The sequence below is a fragment of the Macadamia integrifolia genome, chromosome 9 (assembly GCF_013358625.1).
Source record: "Macadamia integrifolia cultivar HAES 741 chromosome 9, SCU_Mint_v3, whole genome shotgun sequence".
Lineage (NCBI taxonomy): Eukaryota > Viridiplantae > Streptophyta > Magnoliopsida > Proteales > Proteaceae > Macadamia > Macadamia integrifolia.
Window position 1 is genome coordinate 5,228,255 of NC_056565.1, and position 23,438 is coordinate 5,251,692.

At 38.3% G+C, this 23,438-nt stretch overlaps 2 protein-coding genes across 2 annotated transcripts; one reads left to right on the forward strand and one right to left on the reverse strand.

The window, feature by feature from the left end:
- Positions 1–3,916: 3,916 nt before the first annotated feature.
- LOC122088235 (probable calcium-binding protein CML13) lies at positions 3,917–4,916 on the reverse strand. Its single transcript, XM_042657426.1, has one exon. The coding sequence runs from the start codon at positions 4,778–4,780 to the stop codon at positions 4,337–4,339; it is 444 nt and encodes a 147-aa protein (XP_042513360.1). The 5' UTR covers positions 4,781–4,916; the 3' UTR covers positions 3,917–4,336.
- Positions 4,917–18,146: 13,230 nt separating this feature from the next.
- Positions 18,147–21,043, forward strand: LOC122087976 (LRR receptor-like serine/threonine-protein kinase RGI5). Its single transcript, XM_042657117.1, has 4 exons — positions 18,147–18,782; positions 18,902–19,162; positions 19,256–20,128; positions 20,214–21,043. Exons 1-4 carry the CDS (start codon positions 18,341–18,343, stop codon positions 20,678–20,680), a joined length of 2,043 nt encoding a protein of 680 aa, XP_042513051.1. The 5' UTR covers positions 18,147–18,340; the 3' UTR covers positions 20,681–21,043.
- Positions 21,044–23,438: the final 2,395 nt, after the last annotated feature.

The following is a 23,438-nucleotide window of genomic DNA, read 5'->3' on the forward strand; positions in this document are numbered from 1 at the left end:
TCACCAGATAATCGCAAGAGTTCACAAATGTCGATGGAGACCAACAAAGGAAGAGCACTGACAAAGATAGATAGAGGGAAAGAGATTTGTGGGACGTCACCACCTTTACACCACTATGATCGGTTGTGCAATCGTCGTGCCACCGCCGCTGACATAGCATGCTGCTGCCATTTTTGTTATCAGTATATCATAGGTGGTGGAAAAAAAGTGCATCAACGGTGCTTCAAAGTAACTCAAAAAATACAGACCAGTGAGTGTCGCCATGAGCTCTTTACAGTGGTTGCAAGGATCCGGATCAACTCTGGAAATTAATATTGATAACCAGACTCCAATTGCTTGCAAGAGGAAATGATCACGGTTGATGGTTTACAAGCACATATAAATTTGTATTTCTTATACACATAAATGGGGAGAGGGATAGGTATGCCGTCGGTGTAGGGTAAGTTAGTGGACAACACCAACGGAAGCACAAGATGTGGTATCATTCATGGGGTATCATTCAGGATGGATAAGAGGTCATTTCAAATAAAGGAAGAGAAAGAGACAATGGATGTTAACTTATGATAAACCGACAACATACACAACATTTTCCCATATATCAACGGTGCTTCAAAGTAACTCAAAAACTACAGACCAGTGAGTGTCGCCATGAGCTCTTTACAATGGTTGCAAGGATCCGAATCAACTCTAGAAATTAATATTGATAACCAGACTCCAATTGCTTGCAAGAGGAAATGATCACGGTTGATGGTTTACAAGCACATATAAATTTGTATTTCTTATACACATAAATGGGACAGGGATAGGTATGCCGTCGGTGCAGGGTAAGTCAGTGGACAACACCAACAGAAGCACATGATGGGGTATCATTCAGGATGGATAATAGGTCATTTCAAATAAAGGACGAGACAGAGACACAATGGATGTTAACTTACGATATACTGACAGCATACACAACATTTTCCCATATATATGTATTCAGCTCATCAATAGATATGTTCCCGTATTCATAAACAGACATCTTTGTATTTCAGTTCTCTACTGAAATTTGCCTATAATATTAAGGGGAGAGTTCTTCATACTGTCAATGTAATGAGGAGTCTGCACATCACACCAATAGGTGTTTTGAAAAATGAAGCATCTATATGGAGCTTATGTTTTCAGAAGAGAGAAAATAATAATAATAATAAAAAAATTATGTGAGGGAAACAAGACGAGCAATAATGGAATATTATTTCCCTAATACCAAATTATCATCTAGTTTATCTTTCTTTAAATTGTACACAAAAAACAAACGTATCATCTGAAAAATTCCGATGACATTCAAAATAACAAGCCTACCTATTTGTTTTCTGTTTAAATTTCTTAAGTATACAACACCTAACAACTCCTGCAAGCCCCAGTTCTCATGGCACCAATATTGACAACTAGTGATTCCAGATTGTTGGCCAGGTCGTTACCGGTGACAATGAGAGAAAACAAAGTTCAAATATTCTTTCTTCACCCAAGTTGGAGAAGATATCAAATCCATTTATTTTTGTGTACAAGAAAGATATATTATATTTTACTCTCAATTCCCCTTCCTGATCAAGGAGAGTCTATTCATGAACTCTGCAATAGCAATTGCCTTCAATATCAAATTCATGCTTGTGCAGTGTGTTCTTCATTGTTTGTGTGAGTTGCACTTCATAGGTAAATCAAAAGCAGATTGAGGGAAAGAAGGATGGGGGGTGGGGGGTGGGGGGGTGGAAGGTATATATATATATATATATATATATGTACACACGAGCATGTGGAATTGATAGACTACATAGGTTCATGGAAAACATGGTGAAAACTTGTTGATGACCTGCCAAGGATGGAGGTAGAAGGATACAGGGTCTGACCTTCATTAAATGTTAGTTACATAGGCTCCATTTGGTTGCAAGAAAGGAAAAGGAAAAAATCTTTTTCCACCAAAAAAAAAAAAAAAAAAAGTATTAACCTCATGAAAAATAAATTATACTAAAAAGGTAAGCCTATGCTCCCCCCCCCCCTTTTCTTTTTCCCAATGGTACATCTGCCCTTCTCAACTTTTCAATGCTTTGTTCAGTTTAGACTAAAACTTGAGGAGCTATTAGTTTCCCACTGTCAAAAGTTTTCTGGCTTCACCCACCTATGGCTCCCTCTAGCCCTGTCCAAGCTAGGCCTCTCTGCTTTTTATTGTCTCAGGATTATTTTTTACTGAAATCCTTTTGCAGATGATATCTGAATGGGAAAATTTCACAAGCCACATTTACAAGACACTACCCAAATCTCATTACTGCTAGCAGAAAAAATTAAGGGAGGTGGAACTTCAATCTGCAAATATGTTCGGAAAAGATTTAATAGCATCTACTAACCACATATGAATGACAGAAGGGTGAACAAGAGACTCGAGACAAACTACACATAGTACCTCTATCTTCTTATTCATCTTTTCACATCTTCCTGCCCCCTTTCTGTTTGCCCCCCCCCCTATTTTGTTCTGTAAGGATCCTGTAGCCGACCCCATTAAATTGGGATAAGACAGAGTTTGTTGTTGTTCACAGTTCACACCACAGAACTCACTTGTTTCTGAGGACCAGTTCTTAATTTCCTCCCCCTACAAGGGATAACATTATGCAACCACAACTCATCCACCATATAGGCAAACAGAAACCCAGAAGTTTTCTCATAAAGGAACATTGGGCATCCACTTGACACAAAAGAATGCTGCCATTAAACACTCATTGTCATGAACTCCTTCCAAGTAATCCAACCTCCAAAGAGGTATATGAGACTAAGATTCCAGTGCTACAGTTGCAACTTTTGCTTCCCTAGAAATCATGTCTTCCCAATTTCTTTAACTGGCAGCAATTATGACACTAATCAAAAGAACATGTGATAAACTATCCTTCAGAGAGATCATAATTGACACTACATAGTTGCTATTGGAATTTTAATTCTTCTCTCTCTCTCTCTCTGTTGATACTCACTGCGACTTCAATTCTAACTGCCATTGTCATGGCTTTGACACCCGCCAATTTTCTATTCAATCCCTTGCCACACTTGTTTCGGTTTGGCATCCCCTTCTCTCACATTATGCCTCCTTATTCTTGTATCATGAACTGGCCTCAAGGCTCAAACTCATAGCCCTCTGACTAAACCAATGATTAAGAACAAAACAATAACAGTTCAGTTTCTTTTGTATACCGGTTCAAAGTATTTTGGGATAATCAATTGATCAAATTCAACGCTGCAGGCCCAAAAAAAGTTTCAGATTACCATCTTTTCTCTTTTTTGGGGGGATGTAAGTTTCAGATTACTATCAATGCCTCCCTGAACCCACAAACAAAATAAATATCAAGGCTTTCATGACAGGGAAAGAAATGAAATTAAAAACCGTTCACTTCCATGATGCAAAAAGCATGACAAAAGCAATCATACCATTCACAGCGTGTTGCTTCAAACAATGAAGTCACATCCTCATGATAAGGTGCACCCATATAGAAGACCTTGACATTTTCATGATAAGCAACAGTGTACTGCTTCTGCAATTTCTTAGAAACCAAAACTCAAATTAGGTTGGGTGTTTAGCTAGAATAGCAGTATTTGGAGAATGAGGGATTTTTTGCCAACAAAAAGAAAGCTCAAAAACTGGATGAAGAGAAGACATCGACATCTTCTCACAGTAATATGTGCCTTCAATATGGTTCCAGTACTATGCTATCTTCATTTTGATGTGAAAAAATAAAATAAAAAAAGAAAGATTATTCTTTGCAGTTTGCACTTTACTGGGGACAGGTTTTCTTGGCCTCCAAACATGTTGAAAAGTTCCAAATGGCAAAACAAGCCATCCAAAAGCCAAAGCTACCTTGTATAAAGCCACTTTAACAATCTATCAATAGAAATTGGATGATACAGAGAACCAAACAAAGAATAAATTGTGGAAATGCATCCATGGAGTTACAATCGGAGAAATTGTTCACACCAGCTGATAAACACAACCCAATCTATCAAAACAAGATACAGTGCCTATAAGTATGGACACAAATCAAACCCTAATAAAACGAAATGCCTAAAAATTTTCTGTTAATGGCCAATAGTTCAAACGCCAATCAACCAAACCCCAAAAGAACCAGCAACAACATTTGCAATAGGGGGAAAAATATCCTCAAACAACACCACGACTACTATTGAAAATCATAAAAGAAGGACATCCTAAACCCAAACCAGAAAAACATCATAAGAGAAAGCAGAGCTTGCAAACTACTTGCGGGAATAAATCGATTAGGGAGAAGATTTGTATATATCAACAGAAACAGCAAGCATTACATTATTTGGCGACCATGCGAACGATGAAGTCCTCGTATTTGATTCTACCATCGGATCCAACATCGATCTCACGAATCCACTCATCAAATTCGGCAGGGTCAAGCTTCTCGCCGATGCTGGTAAGGACATGCCGGAGTTCGGTGACGGAGACATAACCGGTAGAATCCTTGTCAAGTACCTTGAAAGCGTCGTGGAGCTGGCGATCGAAAGGCTCGTTCTTCATGTGTTTCTTCATCAGCTCGAGAAAGCGTGGGAAGTCGAAAGGGGAGGTGAGATTCTCCTGTGCGACGATCTCTTTGAGCTGCGATTGTGTAGGGTTTCCACCGAGAGATCGCATCAGAATCCCAAGCTCCGATGCGGCAATACGACCATCACCGTCTGTGTCGAAGAGAGTGAATGCCTCCTTCATCGAAGCCACTTGATCTTCGCTCAGATCCTTCCCCATGGCTGCTTCTCAATCTCTGCAGAGATGATTATCTGATCTCTCTCTCTCTCTTTCTCTCTCTGAAAGAGCAAAATCGCTGGTTTTTGTTGAAGGAAATGAGACTTTGTGTGTTCTTTGGTGGATGGTTAGCATTTGCTTAGGAAATTTGCTTAATGTCTTAATGAATTTCCTTCCGTGGTTTGGGGTTAATTAACGTTAATTAAAATTTTGAATTAAGAAATGCTATTGGCTCAATTATCTATTTCTTCTTTTGAATTTTGAATTGGTTTTGGGGAGAACGTGGTGACCATGACTCATGGGCTGGTGTTGGGCTTCCAAGTCTCAGCCCAACTAGTAAATTTTCAAACGAGCTAGAAACAAAATGGGTTACACTTCCTCAGCCCATGGATAGAGGATTTAGAGATTGGAAGTGGGGAAGGGGATAGGTTCAGGGGCCACCGACCTGAGTCCTATATTTTTTCGGCTCAATCCCAGACCACAGACTGAAAACTCACAACACTCGGAAATTTTAGGGTGGGCTTCAAGTTGGCTAGTGTTTTTGGACTCAGGTTGCATTCTATATTTTAATTAACCACATGGTTGAGATAAGACACGATATTTAGTAGGAAACAAAGAATGTCAATGGGGCTTGTTGGGGGTGGATTTCATTAATACTTCTCAGAACAACAACCAAAACCTTATCCCAACTAAATGGGATCGGCTATATGGATCCGATATTGAAATTAGAAAATAAAAAAGCAAAAAAGAGAGGTTAAAATAAAAAAAAAAAAAAAAAGAGGAAAAATTGAGATAAGAGAAGACGGCAAAGAAGTAGAGAAAGATGCATCATGGGAAACATCCCCTATAAGGGGTCAGCAACATGGGTCCTTGTCCTCCACAAAACTCTATCCAATGTCATATTAGGATCAAGCCTTATCCTTTGCATATCTTTCCAAACCACTTCGTCAATAGTCACCTTAGGCCTACCCCTACCTTTTCTGGCTCCCACAAAATATATCTGATTAGTCTTCCTTACTGGGACATCCATAGGTCTCCATTGAATATGACCATACTACCTCAACCGACTTTCACAAAGTTTTGTCTTGGATAGGTGCAACCCCCAAGGCATCCCTAATACAATCATTCTTTATCCTATCTCTTCTGGTCTTCCCGCACAGCCCTCTCAACATTCTCATTTCCGCTACACTCAATTTATTTAAAGTATTCTTCTTGACTGTCCAACACTCTGCTCCATACATCATAGCTGGATAAATAATTGTCTTGTAAAATTTTCCCTTGAGTTTAATAGGCACTCTTTTATCATATAGCACTCCCAATGCACCTCGCCATTTCATCCACCCAACTTTAATCTTGTGGGCAACATTATCATTTATGTCACCCTCTTTGGCAATGATGGACCCCATGTATTTAAAACAATTACTTTGGGGTAGATCCTGTTCCCCGAGTTTCACCACTCCCTCCCCTACTCTAGATTGGTTGAAGGGTACATCATATATTCGATCTTCATCATGCTTATCCTAAATCCTCTTGATTCTAAGCTAGATCTCCATAGCTCCAGTTTAGTATTAATCGCATCCACAGTTTCATCTATCAGAACAATATTATCAGGAAATAGCGTACACCACGGAACTAATATTTCTCACATGATCTTTTAAAATATGAAAAGAAATTTAATCCAAATCGCGAACATGCATGGGACTCACTAATTTTACAAAGGTATAACTATGGTGAGTTTGAAAGTTGGCCATGTGTTTTTTTGTCTGCGAAAGGTCCCTGTGCCATGGACATAAGGGTACTCGCCCCCCCAAAAAAGGCCGGCTACCAAAAGCAGCCCAATTATAATGGGCTGGGCTTGGACATCAAACCTGCCTATTATAATAGGGGTGGGCATGGGCATGGGCATGGGCTGGGCATTTAATTTAAGAAGCCTTTGCTCAATCTGCTGAAAATCACTGAATATTTGACACCCTAATGATCAATGTTCCAACTTCACCACAAAATACTCTCAAAGATTTTAGTCAGTAATCAATCTGGAAAAAATATTGCTCCATTGTGATCAAGTGACTCAGAAAACAATCTATTTTCGAAAAGAGGAGATAAGGCTGCATACATTATGATCCTCCCCGGATCCCGCAGTGGTGGAAGCATTGTCCGCTAAGTACATCTTTTTATCAATCAGAAAAAATAAAAAAATTAAGGTTCTACTTGATTGTTTCTTCTTTAGTTTTGAATGGAAATTGAAGTAACACGAGTTTTCTTGGGCTTAAATTTAATGGGTTGGGATTATTTGTATAATTCCACATCGATTTGTTCAATTCCTTAAGCTTATATATACTCGAGGAGTTCTTTACAAATAATGGAGTTGGACCATGCTTTCAAGTATTGGTATCGTATCGGTCGTATTGTATCAGTATCAGTTGAGACCGGTCCAGATCGGTTATCCGTCTCATTTCAGGGGTAAAACAAGAAGAAAAAAAATATTTTTTTTGAAAAGAAAGGGGCAAAAGTGACTAATATCCACCGATCCTCTTCGAATCGGATCTATATCGATGGAGACCGATACTGATACCAATACCAAGAATTAATGGATCGATATCAATAGAGACCGATACTAATACCAATACCAAGAACTAAATCCATGAGTTGGACCCTTCAAGGAAAACCTTTTGCCTAAACTTAAAAGCATGCAATGATGCAATATAAGAGGAAGAAACAAGATATTACTTGAAATGTCTCAGCTAGATTCAAAGAAATGGAAATCTCTTTTGTTTTGTGAGGACTGGACGACCAATCAATCTAGAATAAAGCAACACTAAAAGATGAAAACCATTTCCTTTTACTCTCCTTTTTGGACCTAACACTCAAAACTTCTTAAACTTTTGGCAGCACCATGACTGGATAGGTTGCGGGTAACCTTGTTGGATGCAACACAAACTAATGAGATCACCTGATTCGTTTAACTTCTTCAATGGAAAAGTAGGTCCCAAGGAACATGATAAAATCTTTTGCATGAATGTGCACATAAAATGGAAAGGAAAGGAAGACTACCCAGAACTATGCATTACTTGACTATCAAAAAAGCTAATGACACTTGAGGGAACCTTCAGTTAACTTCGAGGTTACCATTCTTAACTGTTGGAAGTGCCAAACCTCATAGCTCAATAAAAGTGACTAAACATTAATTTGGTGTATTGAACATTTTTTTATTTTATTTTTATTTTTTGTTCTAAGGCCTCTTATAGCATAAGTAGGGTATGAAAATGAAGAAAATCGTGTAAATCAGTTGCATTAATATTGGTTTCTATCTCTCAAGACTCATGTTGAGATGTTGGGAATTATAGAGATATGTTTCCCACATTGGTTAAGTTTGGGACGTTGGATAAGTCTTAATATATCCTTAGGCTATCTCCATCAAATTTCTCATAAAGATTTTTGTTGGATTCCCAAGTTGTATTGTGAGTTATCTCCCTTTATTCAGGATGTCAATCGGTCGGTTTATAGTCTAGGTTGAGTCGGTTTTAATGTTGAATTGGTGAAAGAAAAACCAAACCAATAAGGAATATCGATTTGACTATGGATTTGGTTCAGTTTTGAGTTTTTGTACTAATCAGTAATCGGGTTGGTTTTGATTTTGGTCCATTTGTGTTCGGTTTACCATGCAAATTTATAACCCCCCCCCCAAAAAAAAAAAAACTGATTTTTTTATGACCTTTGGTGTGGTTTCAATTTCTTAGCAGTTTGGTTTCATTTTGATCCGGATTTTGTACCTGTTTCAGTTTGGTTTCGGCTTCTCTCGATTTTCGGTGTGATTAATTCGGCCTTGTTTTAGGGTAAAAATTTCACAAACTAAAACCAGCCCAATAAATTTCAGTTTGATTTGATCTGAGCTATTGCTTGTTTGGTCAGACAGGTTTTACGGTTCAATCTAGGTTTTGACATCCCTAAATAACCTACATGCCCTTACATTAGTGTAAAGGGAAATGTAAACCATTTTAGAGAGAATAATTAGTAGCATGGGTAAGTGTATTCTACCTTAATATTGGATCATGTTTTAGTGCTCTCCACTACTTATGTTGTGTATTATAATGAACTCTTAACGTTCATTTGCATGTTCTGTCACCTGTGACAAGCTATAAGGAAGACAACTTGATTAATGACTGATGCATGAGAGAGACTAAGGTGCAAACCTTGGATTCCTTGGCATAGATAACAGAAAGTTTCGAAAAGGATAAAAGAAAGTGCAAAAGAGAGGATAAAGTGAACAAACAGACCCTGTTACCACTTTATGGGTGGCTAGCTATGTCTTTATATTGTCTGAAGAGGTTGGGAATGAGAAATGAGAACCTTGTTCTTACTTTCCAGTAGCACATGTGGTGGGAAACCACATCTCTAATTTGCAAAGAGAAATACTGAAAAAACACAACTACCAAAGAGATCAAGAAGGATAAATACATTATAGTGTAAGTTGAGAACTCATAATACTTCTAGTAGGGCATAGTGAGAGAGAAGGAGAAGAATTCAACCTTGGTATGACTCGGTTTAGGGGTGAAACAAGGTCGGGTTGAGTTAGATTTTTTCTTTTAAACCTCAACCTAACCCTAGGCCCCCAAAACTTAACTCAGGCCCAATCCAACCCTATCAGGTTCATGCTTACACCCAATCCTGTTGGGCTCAAGGTTGCGCTGGCATTGACCTTGGCTGATCCTGTATTTTTTTTTTACTACGAAGGGTCATAAATTTTAATCCTATACTAACCAATGAGGAGGGGAGATGCCAAGACTATAGCTGGCCGGCCCTTGTCTACCCATAATCCATAAATTTGCAACAAACAAGGTAGTCAATTTGGTTTTAAAATAGACCTTTTGATCACCTAGCATCACTCATCTCCCAAAAACTAGAGAGGCCAATTTTTGACACAATTCTTCATGATTGCTATTGTATCTAAAGTTCATATCAATAGATGACAAGAGACATAAAGACAACCTATGTAATTAAAATGGGGGAAACAATTTGGCCATTTGGTTGTCTTAGGTCTATAGGTAAGAATATGTAGTTTGTGTGACACATGATGTAGGTTAAAGTCATAAAAACAGCTTTTGTAACGGTTGCGTAACACATGATGTGGGCATAAGGGAATTACTAAACACAATAATAGATTAGGGTTAAAATCAAATCGAGTTGGGCCAAGCCAAGCTAGGCTTAGGTCTCAACCCAAGCCCAACCTTGACAGGGTCAGACTGAGCTGGGACGACCTTCATAACGGGGTTAGACAAGGTTCGGGCTCAGGACAGGGCAGGGTTGTTGGGGATCATTTGCCATATTAAACATATGAATAACCCTATAGTATTTATAATACAAGAATCATAAAAGATATTTAACCATAGGTATAATCCCTAAACCAAGATCAATAAATATTCCATTCATAGATCTTAAAATACATAACCATATAGATTTACCATATCTATAATAATTAATGGGACATCCATGACATGAACTATAAATGGGAATAGAGAAGTACCTGTGTAAGTTTAGAAGCCCTATGAAGCTCTGTCCCATGTGGTTAAACATTACTCCCATGAAGATGATAATGACGAACTACACAAGTGGAGTCATTCTACTAAGATCTTTTGCAGCTTTACTCTAGGGTTTTCTCTCTTTCTGTGCACTTGCTCTTGTGAGAAAGTCGTGCTTCCAAAACCAATAAGGCATTAAATGGGAATAGAGAAGTACCTGTATAAGTTTAGAAGCCCCATGAACCTCTGTCCCATGTGGTTAAACATTATTCCCATGAAGATGACAATGACGAACGACGCAAGTGGAGTCTTTCTACTGAGATCTTCTGCAGCCTCTTACTCTAGGGTTTTCTCTCTTTCTGTGCACTTGCTCTTGTGAGAAAGTCATGCTCTCAAAACCAATAAGGCATTAAAGTAATGGCTGCAGTGACCGTCAATATTCTATTTATAATAGAATCCCTAAAACCCTATTCCACTCTCACAATGGAAAGAGCTAGGAGTTTTTTAATCATAGTGGATCTATAATTGCATGAGCCCAATGGATCAATCGGTATCAGTTAAGCCCATATAAAAATCCTAACAATGGCAAGTTTGGGCTGTCAAGGCCAAACATATACCTCTAATTCGGTTCATATAATTGTGAGGTTAGTATAGACCCGCGAGACTAATTAAGCTAAAGATTTTAATATCCGTTGTAAGAGAGAGAGAGAGAGAGAGAGAGAGAGAGAGAGTATACCATTTGTTCATGCCTTAAAAAGCTGAACAGTGATAGGAATAAGGAAAGCGGTGATTTTGTGCTTTTTATGTAAAGAAATGAGAACTCACAAGGGGTACCTTTAATGGCTAATGGAAAGTGAAGATGGATCAGATGGGTCACCCCTAACACTATTTGTTTATTACAGATAGGGATAGATAGACGGATAGATAGTTACATTGCCCGAAATATTCCAATTTAAAGCACCTTGTCTCACTCAGGTGGCTTGTTTATGGAGAAGCATGAGGAGCCCCAGGGAGAGGAAGAGAGAACCTATTTTATTTCTACTTGGATCAACCCCACAAAGACAAATATAGGTCCCACTGCCATTACTGGAGAGAGAGAGAGAGAGAGAGAGAGAGAGAGAGAGGGGTCAAGCATGTAGGTGTGGAAGGTCTGTGAGAGTATCTAATATTCGTCGCCAAGGACTTTGATACTCATCATTCTCATGGCAAATAATTAGGCTCTTGAAACTTAGAAATTTCAATCATAAGGCATGGACTGTTTTGACTTGTGAAGGTTAATCAGACTCTTATATATTGTATTTTTTGGGTGGTTGGTGAGGTTCCCCAACCTTTTTTTTGTGCATCTGTAATCTGTCTGTATCGTCTTTTTCTACCTAATTCTGCAATAAAAGTTCCTTTCATAGTTACATGTTTGAATTTTGCAGTTGATGGATATCTTTCTCAATCTAATTGTGCCTTCCTTGACAATGTGCCTCTCTCTCTCATAATAGGTATCTAGCCCTTTAGCTTGACTAGTCTCATGAACCCATATTGACTCTGTAATCATATGGATTGAGTTATACCAAAGTTGAATGAGAACCATTCACCTTACTCTCTCTATCACTGAAAGTAACAAAGAATGCTAAACACCTCGTGTGAGTGGTCCCAAATAGAGTAAGAGGAGTCGAACTCAAAATCACACGCATTCTGAGGTAAAGGCCTCTTATCAACTCAGCTACCCTTTCTGGGTTCTCTCTCTCTCTCTTTCTCTCTCATCTAACTAGAAAGGAGGTTACTGGGTCTCAAAGGAGCAGTGTCATGTTTTGAAGAAAGAGCATAAATTTATTTCAAATGGATGTGGACCACCTTCAAACGATTTGCTCCATTAATTCTCTCTCTCTCTCTATAGGTCTATGTTTCCAATATGTGACCATTTTCGATATCATTAAATTAGTTAATCTCTCCATCTTGAAGAGTAATTTAAGTATGTAAGTAAAGGTGTCAAAACCTAGCCTGAACTAGTAAAATGGATAAAAAAAAAAGGTTGGATTGAATTCAAAATCAATACTTATCCGAATGCTTTTGGATTGGGTATAGTGAGACAAGCTGGCAATCTGACCACACCAAATTGAACGATATCTAGACCAAAAACCAAATCAAATGAAACCAATAAAAAAAATCATTGAATATGAGATTATGATCCAATATGCATGTAAATTGATTATCCATTGATTTTCATATTAATGAGAATTCAATAATAACAAAAAGATTTCTGGTTGTCAGGGAAATTGCTAGAAATCAATGAGTATGAGGTTATAAAAGAAAATTAAGGAAATTAATTTGTAACAATAGTACAATACTTTCATTATATAATTATTTTTTTTGATGAAAGTTCACTATATAAAATTAGTTAGAAAATTAAATGAATGATTTGATAGTATGATTCATTTTGTTATATATTAATTTCAATGTCAGCTATCTTCTCTTATAGTTATAAATAATGATTTCGCTACAAACTCTATCGATTTGATCTGAAATCCATCTAAATTGATTCTAATTCAAGTTAACTAATTTGACCGATTCAATTCTGATTCGATTTTTGATACACATCCAACACGTGCAGGCTTGCAGCTCCGTGATGGCCCATGTCATTTATTGTGAGAAACTTATAAATGTAGTCATTTTTGAACCATAAAACATCAAAATAGTTCATTGGAATTGTTATAATTATTACCATTTATCATTACTTCACTTACTTATTCCCCTTGATGAACATATTCAATATTCACCATCAACATTAAAAAAAAAAAAAAAAAAACCATAGTTCTGTGATACCCTACTTTTAAAACCTGGTTTACTTACACGGTTGACCCGGTTTAACCATGCAGAACTCGAACCAGAGAGGGTTACGGCGGATTCCCTATGGACCATGATGGCAAGGGTGATTTTGAACACAGGTTGGCCAGACAAGTCCGAGCCAGTGCCAAAGGAGACGGGTGTACCCAAGCTATGTACATGCACGTATCATAAGGCCATGTACGGATAATGCTGGTATGTAACCATATCCTAAAGTGTATACGTATTATATATCTTGTGCCGAGAGTGAAATACATGCCTAGAGTCGAATTCGATCGAAATCTCAATTGTTTGGCTAAGTTTTGACCAACAGGTGGGCGGTCACAGGCGGGCGAATCCGCCCACCAGTGTGATCCACCTATATGATTACTAGATATTATCTAGTATAAATAGTAGTTATTGTGTTTTTCCTTTTTCTCGTTTAATGCATTAAAGAGTGGATGAGAAAAGTAAAGAAGAGAGAGAAAAGAAAGGAAGAAAAAGAAACAAAAATAAAAGGAGGAATAAATGATTTTAAGTGACGCCGATGTTTGATCTTCTCATTCCAGTATCAGAAAAGTGATCCCCAACACGAGACCTACGATTTGAGGTGAGTGAAAGCTATACTTCTTAAACTTTCGTAAAACCCCACGTGAAACCCTTGATTTGAGTAGAGTTCCTTGAGATCTTGTTAATCCCACTTGAGATGATGAATCTAAAATTTAATAGATGGTCTATGTGTTGATTTTGAAGGTTTAAAGAAGTATTTACAAGATTTGAGAAGCATTGGTGATTTATTGAATTAAGAGGTGATTTTGGGGTTTTGGAAAAGTTCTTAAGCAAAGAAGGTAAGATTGCTTTTCAATCCTTAAATTTAATTTAGATCGAGGTGAGAATTATCTTATAAGACCTTATATGTGTGAAAAATGTGATTGGAACAACCCTATTTGATTTTTCCAAGGTTGAGGAGCGTTTCAAAGGAGAAAATCGATTTTCGTCCCCACAAGTGGGCGAAGACCGACGGGCAAAGCCACCAGCCTGTTGGGGCAAAACCTAAATTCCAACAGGCGGCCGAAGATCGGTGGGTGAACCCGCCCGCCTAAGGGGGTCCACCGGTTGAATAGGTAAGCTATTTGGCCCGCCTGTTGGACCAACGGGCGAAGACAGGTGGGCTGTCTGGCCCACCTGTTGGCCCACCAGTCAGATTTTTGAGCCTGAATGGGCCCAAAACTGGCAGGCAACCTTATTTTATGATTTTAAACATGATTTAAATATCGAACCTCATTAGTTTTGACCCCGAGGTGGTGAAATACCAATCTCATTCGCTTATGATAGGTTCCACTAGAATTTACATTTCTCACGCCGGATCTCACTCGTACCAAACGTGAGCTTTTGTACCCAATAAGTAAGTGGGGAGAGAACATTTGACTTTATTTTAAGATTGTTTTTGCAACATTAAATTGTATCTATACTAACCATGTCATCATGTAAATTATGTGTTGATTAATCATCCTCGTATGCCATTCGCACGCATTGCTTGTGCATTCTAAATAAATGATTTATGATGTGTGTTGTGCTTTACATTCTCAATGCTAAATGATTGATGTGCTTATGTGATGAATGATTGGATTACTATGTATGATGCATTATTAGACTAGATGCCGTAGTCGGTTTGAAAACTAGTGCATTGTGGCCCGTGGTATGGGACGCGGTGGTACTATGTAATCGTACTTAGTCATATAGGAGCATGCGGTTTAGAATTATCATTCCCTGTGCTACGACCCTTCCCAACAGGGGTTGAGATGTTGGGTTATCACTTGGGGGGAAGCAGTGGTTGCGGTTGTCGGGTCACTGTGGAGGTTAGACATACGTCGGGTGGGTTATTAGGACAATCGACAATCTCAGTGGTATATTTAAGAGGGTCAATCGTATTGCTTTTAAATTACCGGGGTCGACACCTTTATATTTTTTATGTTGAGAGCCGGTAGTCGGCATGTTTTACTTTTCTGAGTACTCACTGTGGGCCTTCTCCGAAAATCCTATGGGAGTATCACGGGATGGAGTTCGCGACTCGTACCCGAGGCATATACGCACTGTGATTGTGAGTAGCACATAACCTAAGACTTAGTAATGTTGTTTAGGTGGATAAGATTTAAAATGAATTGCATAGCATATAGTGCATATGGATGTGAATGTTTGTGTAATATTTCTTTTTACGTACTGAGCTAGTGAGCTCATCCCACGTGCACACATCTTTTAAGTGATTTTGCAAGTCACCCGCCTGAAGATCAGGAGTCGGGCTCCACAGTCGAGTTTTCTGTTGATGATTGGTGGGTCCCTGAGGAGTATGAACACGGTGTTGATTGCATGTGTGAGGGGGCTGTGCTGCGGGACCGCAATAATGATACCGTACAGGATTTTGCTTTTTTGATTTTTTTTTTATGACCTCTCCTATTGTGTACTTGATACGTAAATTGTTATTCTTTTTGTGTAAATATCATGCCTGCGGACTCACATGTACTTAGCTATATACTATAATTTGGGTATCAAGTATATTGGAGATATTTACAGGTAATTTAAGTATTCCGCTGAACTTTTGAACACTTATCTTAGATGTGGGTATGCTGTGGTGGGGTACTATATCAGATGATCATGACAGGTTTGGGTTAACTGGAGTTAACTCGGTCACCAGTCCAGTTCTGTGTGAACGAGGTGTGACAGTTTGATCCAACAGGGACACTAAACTAAAAAAAGTGTTCGGTTCAGTCTAGATTGACCCAATTTAAATAATCAACACTCATGACTCAACTCTCAAACACTTAAAAAACATAATTAACCATCGTAGTGCCGAGGTTCAAGAGAATGGAATTGGGCATTGATTTCAATTTCAATTCAAATTTGGTTTAGAATTGAAGATCAAAATCATCAAACATAAAGCAAGTGATTTAAAAAAGCTATAGAAGTCAGCCGGAATATTTAAATGATTCACCCGGTTTGATTTCAATTCCTCAAAATTAACCATGTGAAAAATAGGTCTGTCACTCGGGCTTCCATGCTTTTACCCCCAAAAAAAAAAAAACCTCTGGCTTCCATGGTTGACCAAGTCCAAATAGTTTTATAGTTTTGAGTTCCGGTTCACCCAGTTTGGAAGTTTTGATGGTTTGATTTAGTAATTCTTCCATGCCAAATGATTCACATGAATTGGGCAGCTAGTGATGGGGAGAAGAATGATTACTAGTGGATTTTGATGCCCTAGACACCTAACCAATTTTCACCAACAAAAACACCTAACCATTTTCCATTGTCCCCTCAAACAAACAGGACCTTATCAGGGAGACCACCAAAGTAAATGAAATTGGGGTCCCGTTCCTGACGAGAATTGAAGCCATGTGGGCAGTTGCCACACTGACCACTCACGAAATATTAATTCCTAATAATTATTTCTCGTTTTCCCTCCCGACAAACAACCAAATTCAAGTACGAGATAACTTCCACCTGAGAAAAAAGTACGATATAACGGATACAAATTTGAAATTTGAATCTCTCTCTCTCTCTCTGCGAGTGGCATTAGCTTCTCCTAAAAAATAAATTTTTTTAATAAGATTTAAAAACCAATTACCCTTTGAATAAATTATAAATAAATTTTATTCTCGCGATAAACCGGGTAAATCACGATATTCTCACGAGAGTTTCAATAAAAATGTCGTTTTGTCAAAAAGTATTAAGAAATGCAAAGGGGCGTTGGGACCCCAAAAAGGTTAATTAAAAAAGATTGGAGAAAGATTTTACTTTCGTAGATCAGAGGGTGTTCTTGTAATAATAGAAAAACGAAGGACTAAAGTTGCGAGCTCAGCATAGTGGTGGGCGTTGAAATCAAATAGTCCTTCATGTCAGAGCTTCTCAGAGATCAGAGTTGACAGAGATTGGAAGAAAAAGTAAAGCCAAAAGGAAAGGTATTAGTGAAAAAGGTTTTCTTCAAAGCACTTCGAATTCGAATTTAATTGGTGGGTCCCACCAAGAAACCAAGAGTTTTTTTTTTTTTTGAATATAACACCAATGAATCTCTATACGACATGATTTTACATCACGATATCGGTGATTCTTAAAACCGTTACAGTATCGGAATGGATCGATATCTAGATCACTTGTATTAGACAAAAATTATATCTATTTTATTTTAATTAAAAATTAATCTTTTAAAACTGTTTTACCCCAGATCTGTACCAAACGATACGATATTGGTTGGGTATCAAGGTGAAACACTTGTCAAATCAATACAAATCATCTCATAATGACGATTCGATATCAATATTTAGTACCATGCTATAAGACTTTATATCTGACATGTGACTTTATATCTGACATGTGACTGTAACCACGCATGGCATGATCATATGAAATTAGAGAGTAGGGACTCCACTGAGCTGTCTATGGTGGCCATCAAGTGATTATATTATAAGGTCTTTATACACCGACTAACAAAGTGAGGGAATTAAGATGTTATATCAATCCACATTAAATATCTTTCAAAATCGAAATAGATTAATTCCTTATATGACTGATATGAGATTATAATATACCATTATGTTTCAAACTTGACATTTATAATAATCCATTCCAAATCAAGTAACATTTTCTATGCAATCGACTCTGTTTTTGGATTTTTTTTTGTGGTGACAAACAATCTTTTTTCTTGTAGTTTCATTCTGACATTAAATCGTCCCTTCCATCTTCAATTAATTAAGAATTGATTTTTTTAGTACCACTGATACACGATCTTAAAAGAATTCCACCTCATAAATCTAGTTACAAGTTGACGAACCAAAACCATATCAATTCATGTTAAAATTCTATCGGATTCGATGTAAGATCAGGGCATATGGGATCATCACATCCTGTTAGCAGATCAAACGGCCATGCTTATCAGATAGTGGGTCCCCCTACAGTCTCATTTAAAGACTTCCAGTGTAGCAGAGATGATAGATTGTGCTTATTGTTTACTGTTCTCTTTCAGTAATTTTATTTTTCTGAAAATAAGTGCATCCCTGTTTCTTACTATCTCTACTTATGGTCCCATCTCGCTGAGGCCTAGAGGGACGGGGTGGGTGAGCTCTGATCTGTAACTTTCGGTTTTCTTATCTGGCTTACTGCGAGCTTTCGCCCCAAGATTCGAACTCTCGATGCCTGCGTAAGAAAAAGGGGGTCTCTGAGATTGTTGTGTTGCAGAACAAGGATGGGTGTTTGTTCTCCTTTCTTCTCTCTTCTTCTTCTCTTTTCATTTTCATTTTCGTTTTGTAGTCTGCAACTGGTTTACGGGAACGTGGAGCTGAGAGCGCTTATGGAGATGAAAGCTTCTCTGGACCCTGAAAACAGGTTCCTTTCCTCTTGGACTAGTGACGGTGACCCATGCAGTGGATCTTTCGAAGGGGTTGCCTGTAACGAGCATGGCAAAGTAGCTAACATCTCTTTGCAGGGGAAGGGTCTTTCTGGTCGGGTTCCTTCGGCTATTTCTGACCTAGAATGCTTATCTGGTCTCTACCTGCACTACAACTATTTGTCTGGAGAGATACCCAGAGAAATTTCAAATCTTACTGAGCTTTCTGATCTGTATCTTAATGTCAATAACCTCTCTGGAAGTATTCCGCCTGAAATAGGAAACATGGCTAGTCTCCAAGGTTAGTTATATTCCAAGATAGACGTTGAAAGCTTCGATCTTGCTTGGGAATTTTCTCCGACCTTTGTTTTTTCATGATTTTATAAACTCTGATCAGTTGATTTCTCTGGGTTTTTGTAGTTCTGCAGCTTTGTTATAACCAGCTGACTGGGAGCATACCAACACAGTTGGGGTCTCTGAAGAAGCTTAGCGTTCTTGCTCTGCAGGATAATCTATTAACCGGTGCGATTCCTGCTAGCTTGGGAGAGTTGCAGACGCTGACAAGGTTGGACTTGAGCTTTAATCGATTATTTGGTTCAATTCCAACAAAAATAGCTGATGTTCCTCAACTGGAAGTTCTTGACGTCCGTAACAATACTCTTTCGGGCAATGTCCCACTCGGTAATGGGTTTCTTCCCTCTATCCATTTTGATTTCTTGCAGGTAAGTTGAAATAATCTTCTTTAACAGTCCATTTCCTCTTAATGTTATGCAGCTTTGAAGAAATTAAATGGAGGGTTCAAGTACGGAAACAACTCGAACTTGTGTGGAGTTGCTTTTTCTTCTTTGAGAGCTTGTACTGCTACGGATCCCTTGAACTCTAACAAACCTGAACCCTTTGGATCTAGTACAAGTGGTACTGCAACAAAAGATATACCAGAGTCTGCAAATTTCCGGATGCATTGCAACCAGACCGATTGCTCAAATCCATCAAGAAGCCCTCAAGTTGCAGTTGTCGTCGGAGTTGTTGCAATCACTGTTGCATTGACAGTAACCGGTCTTCTGACCTTCTCATGGTACCGTCGCCGGAAACAGAAGATCGGGAGTGCTTTTGATACTTCAGATGGTCGTCTTAGTACTGATCAGGCCAAAGAAGCCCACAGGAAGAGTGCCTCTACGCTCATCAGTCTAGAGTACTCCAATGGATGGGATCCATTAGCTGATGGACGGAATGTCATTGGGTTCTCACAAGAGGTTCTTCGGATCTTTAGGTTCAATCTAGAAGAGGTGGAGTCAGCTACTCAGCATTTCTCAGAGGTGAATCTGTTGGGGAAGAGCAACTTCTCTGCTATCTATAAGGGGATTTTAAGAGATGGGTCTGTTGTTGCTATCAAGAGCATCAACAAGACTAGTTGTAAGACAGAGGAAGCTGATTTCTTGATGGGTTTGAACTTATTGACCTCTTTGAGACATGAAAACCTTGTTGGGTTGAGAGGTTTTTGTTGTTCCAGAGGCAGGGGTGAGTGTTTCCTCATCTATGAATTTGTTCCTAATGGGAACTTGCTCCAGTATCTTGATGTTAAGGATGGCAAAAGCCGGATTCTTGAATGGTCAACCAGAGTTTCCATCATCAATGGCATCGCCAAAGGTCAATTTCCTGCTCTTACTCCTGAAATTTGAGTTCTGCAATTCTCACAATCTTTACTTGATTTATTTCATCTTTTCATGACCAGGTATTGAGTATTTACACAGCAGCAAACCTACCAAACCTGCTCTAGTTCACCAAAACATATCGGCAGAGAAGGTTCTTATTGACCAACGATTCAGGCCTTTGCTCTCTGACTCTGGTTTACACAAGCTCCTGGCTGATGACATTGTCTTCTCAACACTCAAGGCCAGTGCTGCAATGGGATACCTAGCTCCAGAGTACACTACCACGGGCCGATTCACCGAGAAAAGCGACGTTTACGCATTTGGGGTAATTGTATTCCAGATCCTCGCTGGAAGAAGGATGATCACCCAATCAATGCGAAATGGAGCTGAATCATACAGGTTTGAAGAATTCATGGATAAGAATCTAAATGGGAAGTTCCCTGAAGCTGAGGCAGCTAAATTGACTAGAACAGCATTGGATTGCACACATGAGTCACCTAACCATAGGCCCAACATGGAAACAGTGGTTCAAGAACTAAGCAAATGAAGTAGCAGTTCTTGATAAATCCATGGAGCCCTTTTTCTCGCCTGTGAAAATTTTTCCAAAGGGTAGGTGTAAAGTGGAGAGATGGGGGCCATCAACTCACTAACAAGCAACCACTCATTGATGCTGAACCTTCTAGTTCTTGATTCTTCTGTGTTGTGTGTCCTTTCCTAAGGACTTGAGGATTGTGAATGTTAATTTGTGTTTTTCTAGTCCTCGCAACTTAGAGAGAGAGAGAGAGAGAGAGAGAGAGATGGATGTGAGGTGGAGGAAGTTTTCTGTGTTTGTATTAATTTGATCTTGAGCTGTAATGAAAGTGGAGTCCTTCATTATTAACGTAAGAAGAAAACAGCTTTTCGATCTTCAGCTTTCTTCCTTTCGTCCTTGACAATCAACGATTGGGAGATTGATGCTTGCGACTGAACATAGATCAGGTAGTCATAAAAATAGAATAAGCGACACATAGTTTAGATTAGTCACATAGTTTAGATTAGTCACATGTCAAATTTTAGAGTCTAATTCAATCAGATAAATCATTTTGTATCTGCACACATCCCATAAATTTAAGTGTGACAACTTCGCTAGATATTGGCGTAAATTCTCCCACCTATTGAGGTGGCATCATACAAATTTGAATAAGATAGAGTGAGAGAGAAGTAGTATTAAGCCAGTACCTAAGGTCATTACTCATAACTCATTAATATTTGCCCCCATACTACGAAGTTGATAAAATACCCTACCCTTTGGGATTGAGATTGTCGGTAGCGTTATAGGGTGTGTAGTGTACATCCAACGACTAAGAATGTCTTGGGTTGCGTTTGAGTGCCTTGGGCTGCATGTCTGAAACATCCTTGGTCGTTGGATGTGCATTACACACCCTATAGTGTTACAGAGGAGCTCGATCTCATCCTTTGCATGATACTCTATCAATACCATCTGAACCCCCGCGTTTGAGTGCCTTGGTAAATGAAATGTGGGATACTCCGTCGTACAAAAATGTTAAAGATTGAATATCTAAGATTTATATTGTGATTTTTGAAAATATCACCTTCAATTTATTTTTATTTTTTTAGGAAGAAAAAGAAATTAAATATTAAATAAAACTGTTTTGTACATCTATGTTGTTAGAAAGGGTGATATTTTGTTTCTTGTTCATAGATACATAAGCCAAACGAATTAAAAAAAAAAAAAAAAAAGACCACTTCATTTGTAGGCTTGAGTAGAAATGTAGTTAGTGGTATGAGGTCATAAATATAAAAAAAAAAAAAAAAAAAAAAAAAAAAAAAAAAAAAAAGGAGCAGCAGCCTAAGGCCACGACGTGGTACTTTTATCCAAAATAAGATGACTTAACTCCTCCGAATTGGTCCAAACTTTTGCAAGGTTTCATCCTTATGCCTTCACAAATTGTAATTCATATAGAAAATTCTTGGCACTCTCTTTAAAAGAGTTTCTTATCATCAAATAGTTTGCAGACAATGAGACATATGGATCAATGTATTGATTGAGACATATGGATCAATGTATTTCCATTGCTTGCAAACCAAATAAGGCAGTAATTATGATAAATAGAAACAAAAATAATGATGAATAACAATCTCTCTCCCAGCCATTGCTTGCAGACCAAATATACCCTAGAGATTTGATTGATTTATTTCCACTACAAGGAAGACATTTCAGTTTCCCCAGGCTGTATTTTACGTAGGGTTTTTAAAACTTGGAACTTATTGAATCAAATCATCCTGAACGTGGTGGTTAAACTCTACTGCTTGTAGGTTAGGTCTTCAAGTGAAACAAGATCCTGGAGCCTCCCCCAGCTAAGTGGTCAACAAGATCAGTCCATCATACAAAACAAACCCCACAGGTAAACATATCAGGTAGTGTTGGTGGAAAATAAGAAATACTGATCCATCCAAGTGTCACATTACTGGCAAAGATGGTAAATGACAAGAATAGCGTCTGCAAAGACGAAAAGAACCCAAATCTGACTTTCCTCCTCCTCCTCTAGTGTTGTCGTTAGAGTTGGCTACTAGTGTTTGGATTCATAAATTTTCCCAAATCTGAGTTCCTCGAGAGTTGGCTACTTGTGTTTGGATTCATAAATTTCCCCAAATCTGACTTCCTCCTCTATGTTGTCTTTAGAATTGGCCACTAGTGTTCCTGTTTGGTATCATAATTTTATTTATTTATTTATAAACAGATCTGCTTGGATTCAGAACTAGTTTATTTAATTAGTAGTTAAAGATCTATCTCACCTCATAGAATAAACAGTAAATATGAGAATATAGCTGTAAATGGTGTGAATGTTTTTTTGTCTTCTCTTCTTCACCTATCTTTCACCTGTTCCTTTGTGGATAACAGGTAACTACTGATGTTTTCACACCACTCCCAAAGTCATGGTGGGAATATGGAATGATATGTTTAAGCTTTATGTGGACAGATAGATCTAAATTTTACTTTTGACTTAATCCACACCACATGCACCGGAATTGTATTCTCAGGGTTGTGGAGTAAAAATTGACATCAAAGTTTTACTGTGGGACTTGTGACAATGAAAATGGCTGGTAAAGGTTATATGTGATCATCACATAAGACTGAGTTGTTCAAATAGGTCAAATGGTGGCCTCTAAGTTCCATTAGTTTCTGGGTCAGAGGTTGGCACCCTCTTGCTCTTGTTAATTTGTGGGTTTGGTACTAAAAATCCATATGGTACAAGAAGTAGTTATCCATTGGAAGGATTTGCTAAGTCAGGGGAGTGTGCGTA

What these genes read in the sequence shown, in the direction of transcription:
- LOC122088235 (XM_042657426.1), bottom strand. Translation starts at nt 4,780, where the DNA reads ATGGGGAAGGATCTGAGCGAAGATCAAGTGGCTTCGATGAAGGAGGCA.
- LOC122087976 (XM_042657117.1), top strand. Translation starts at nt 18,341, where the DNA reads ATGGGTGTTTGTTCTCCTTTCTTCTCTCTTCTTCTTCTCTTTTCATTT. An exon ending in AAACATGGCTAGTCTCCAAG is followed by an intron (nt 18,783 to 18,901) that starts GTTAGTTATATT and finishes GGGTTTTTGTAG; the next exon opens with TTCTGCAGCTTTGTTATAAC. An exon ending in CATCAATGGCATCGCCAAAG is followed by an intron (nt 20,129 to 20,213) that starts GTCAATTTCCTG and finishes TTTCATGACCAG; the next exon opens with GTATTGAGTATTTACACAGC.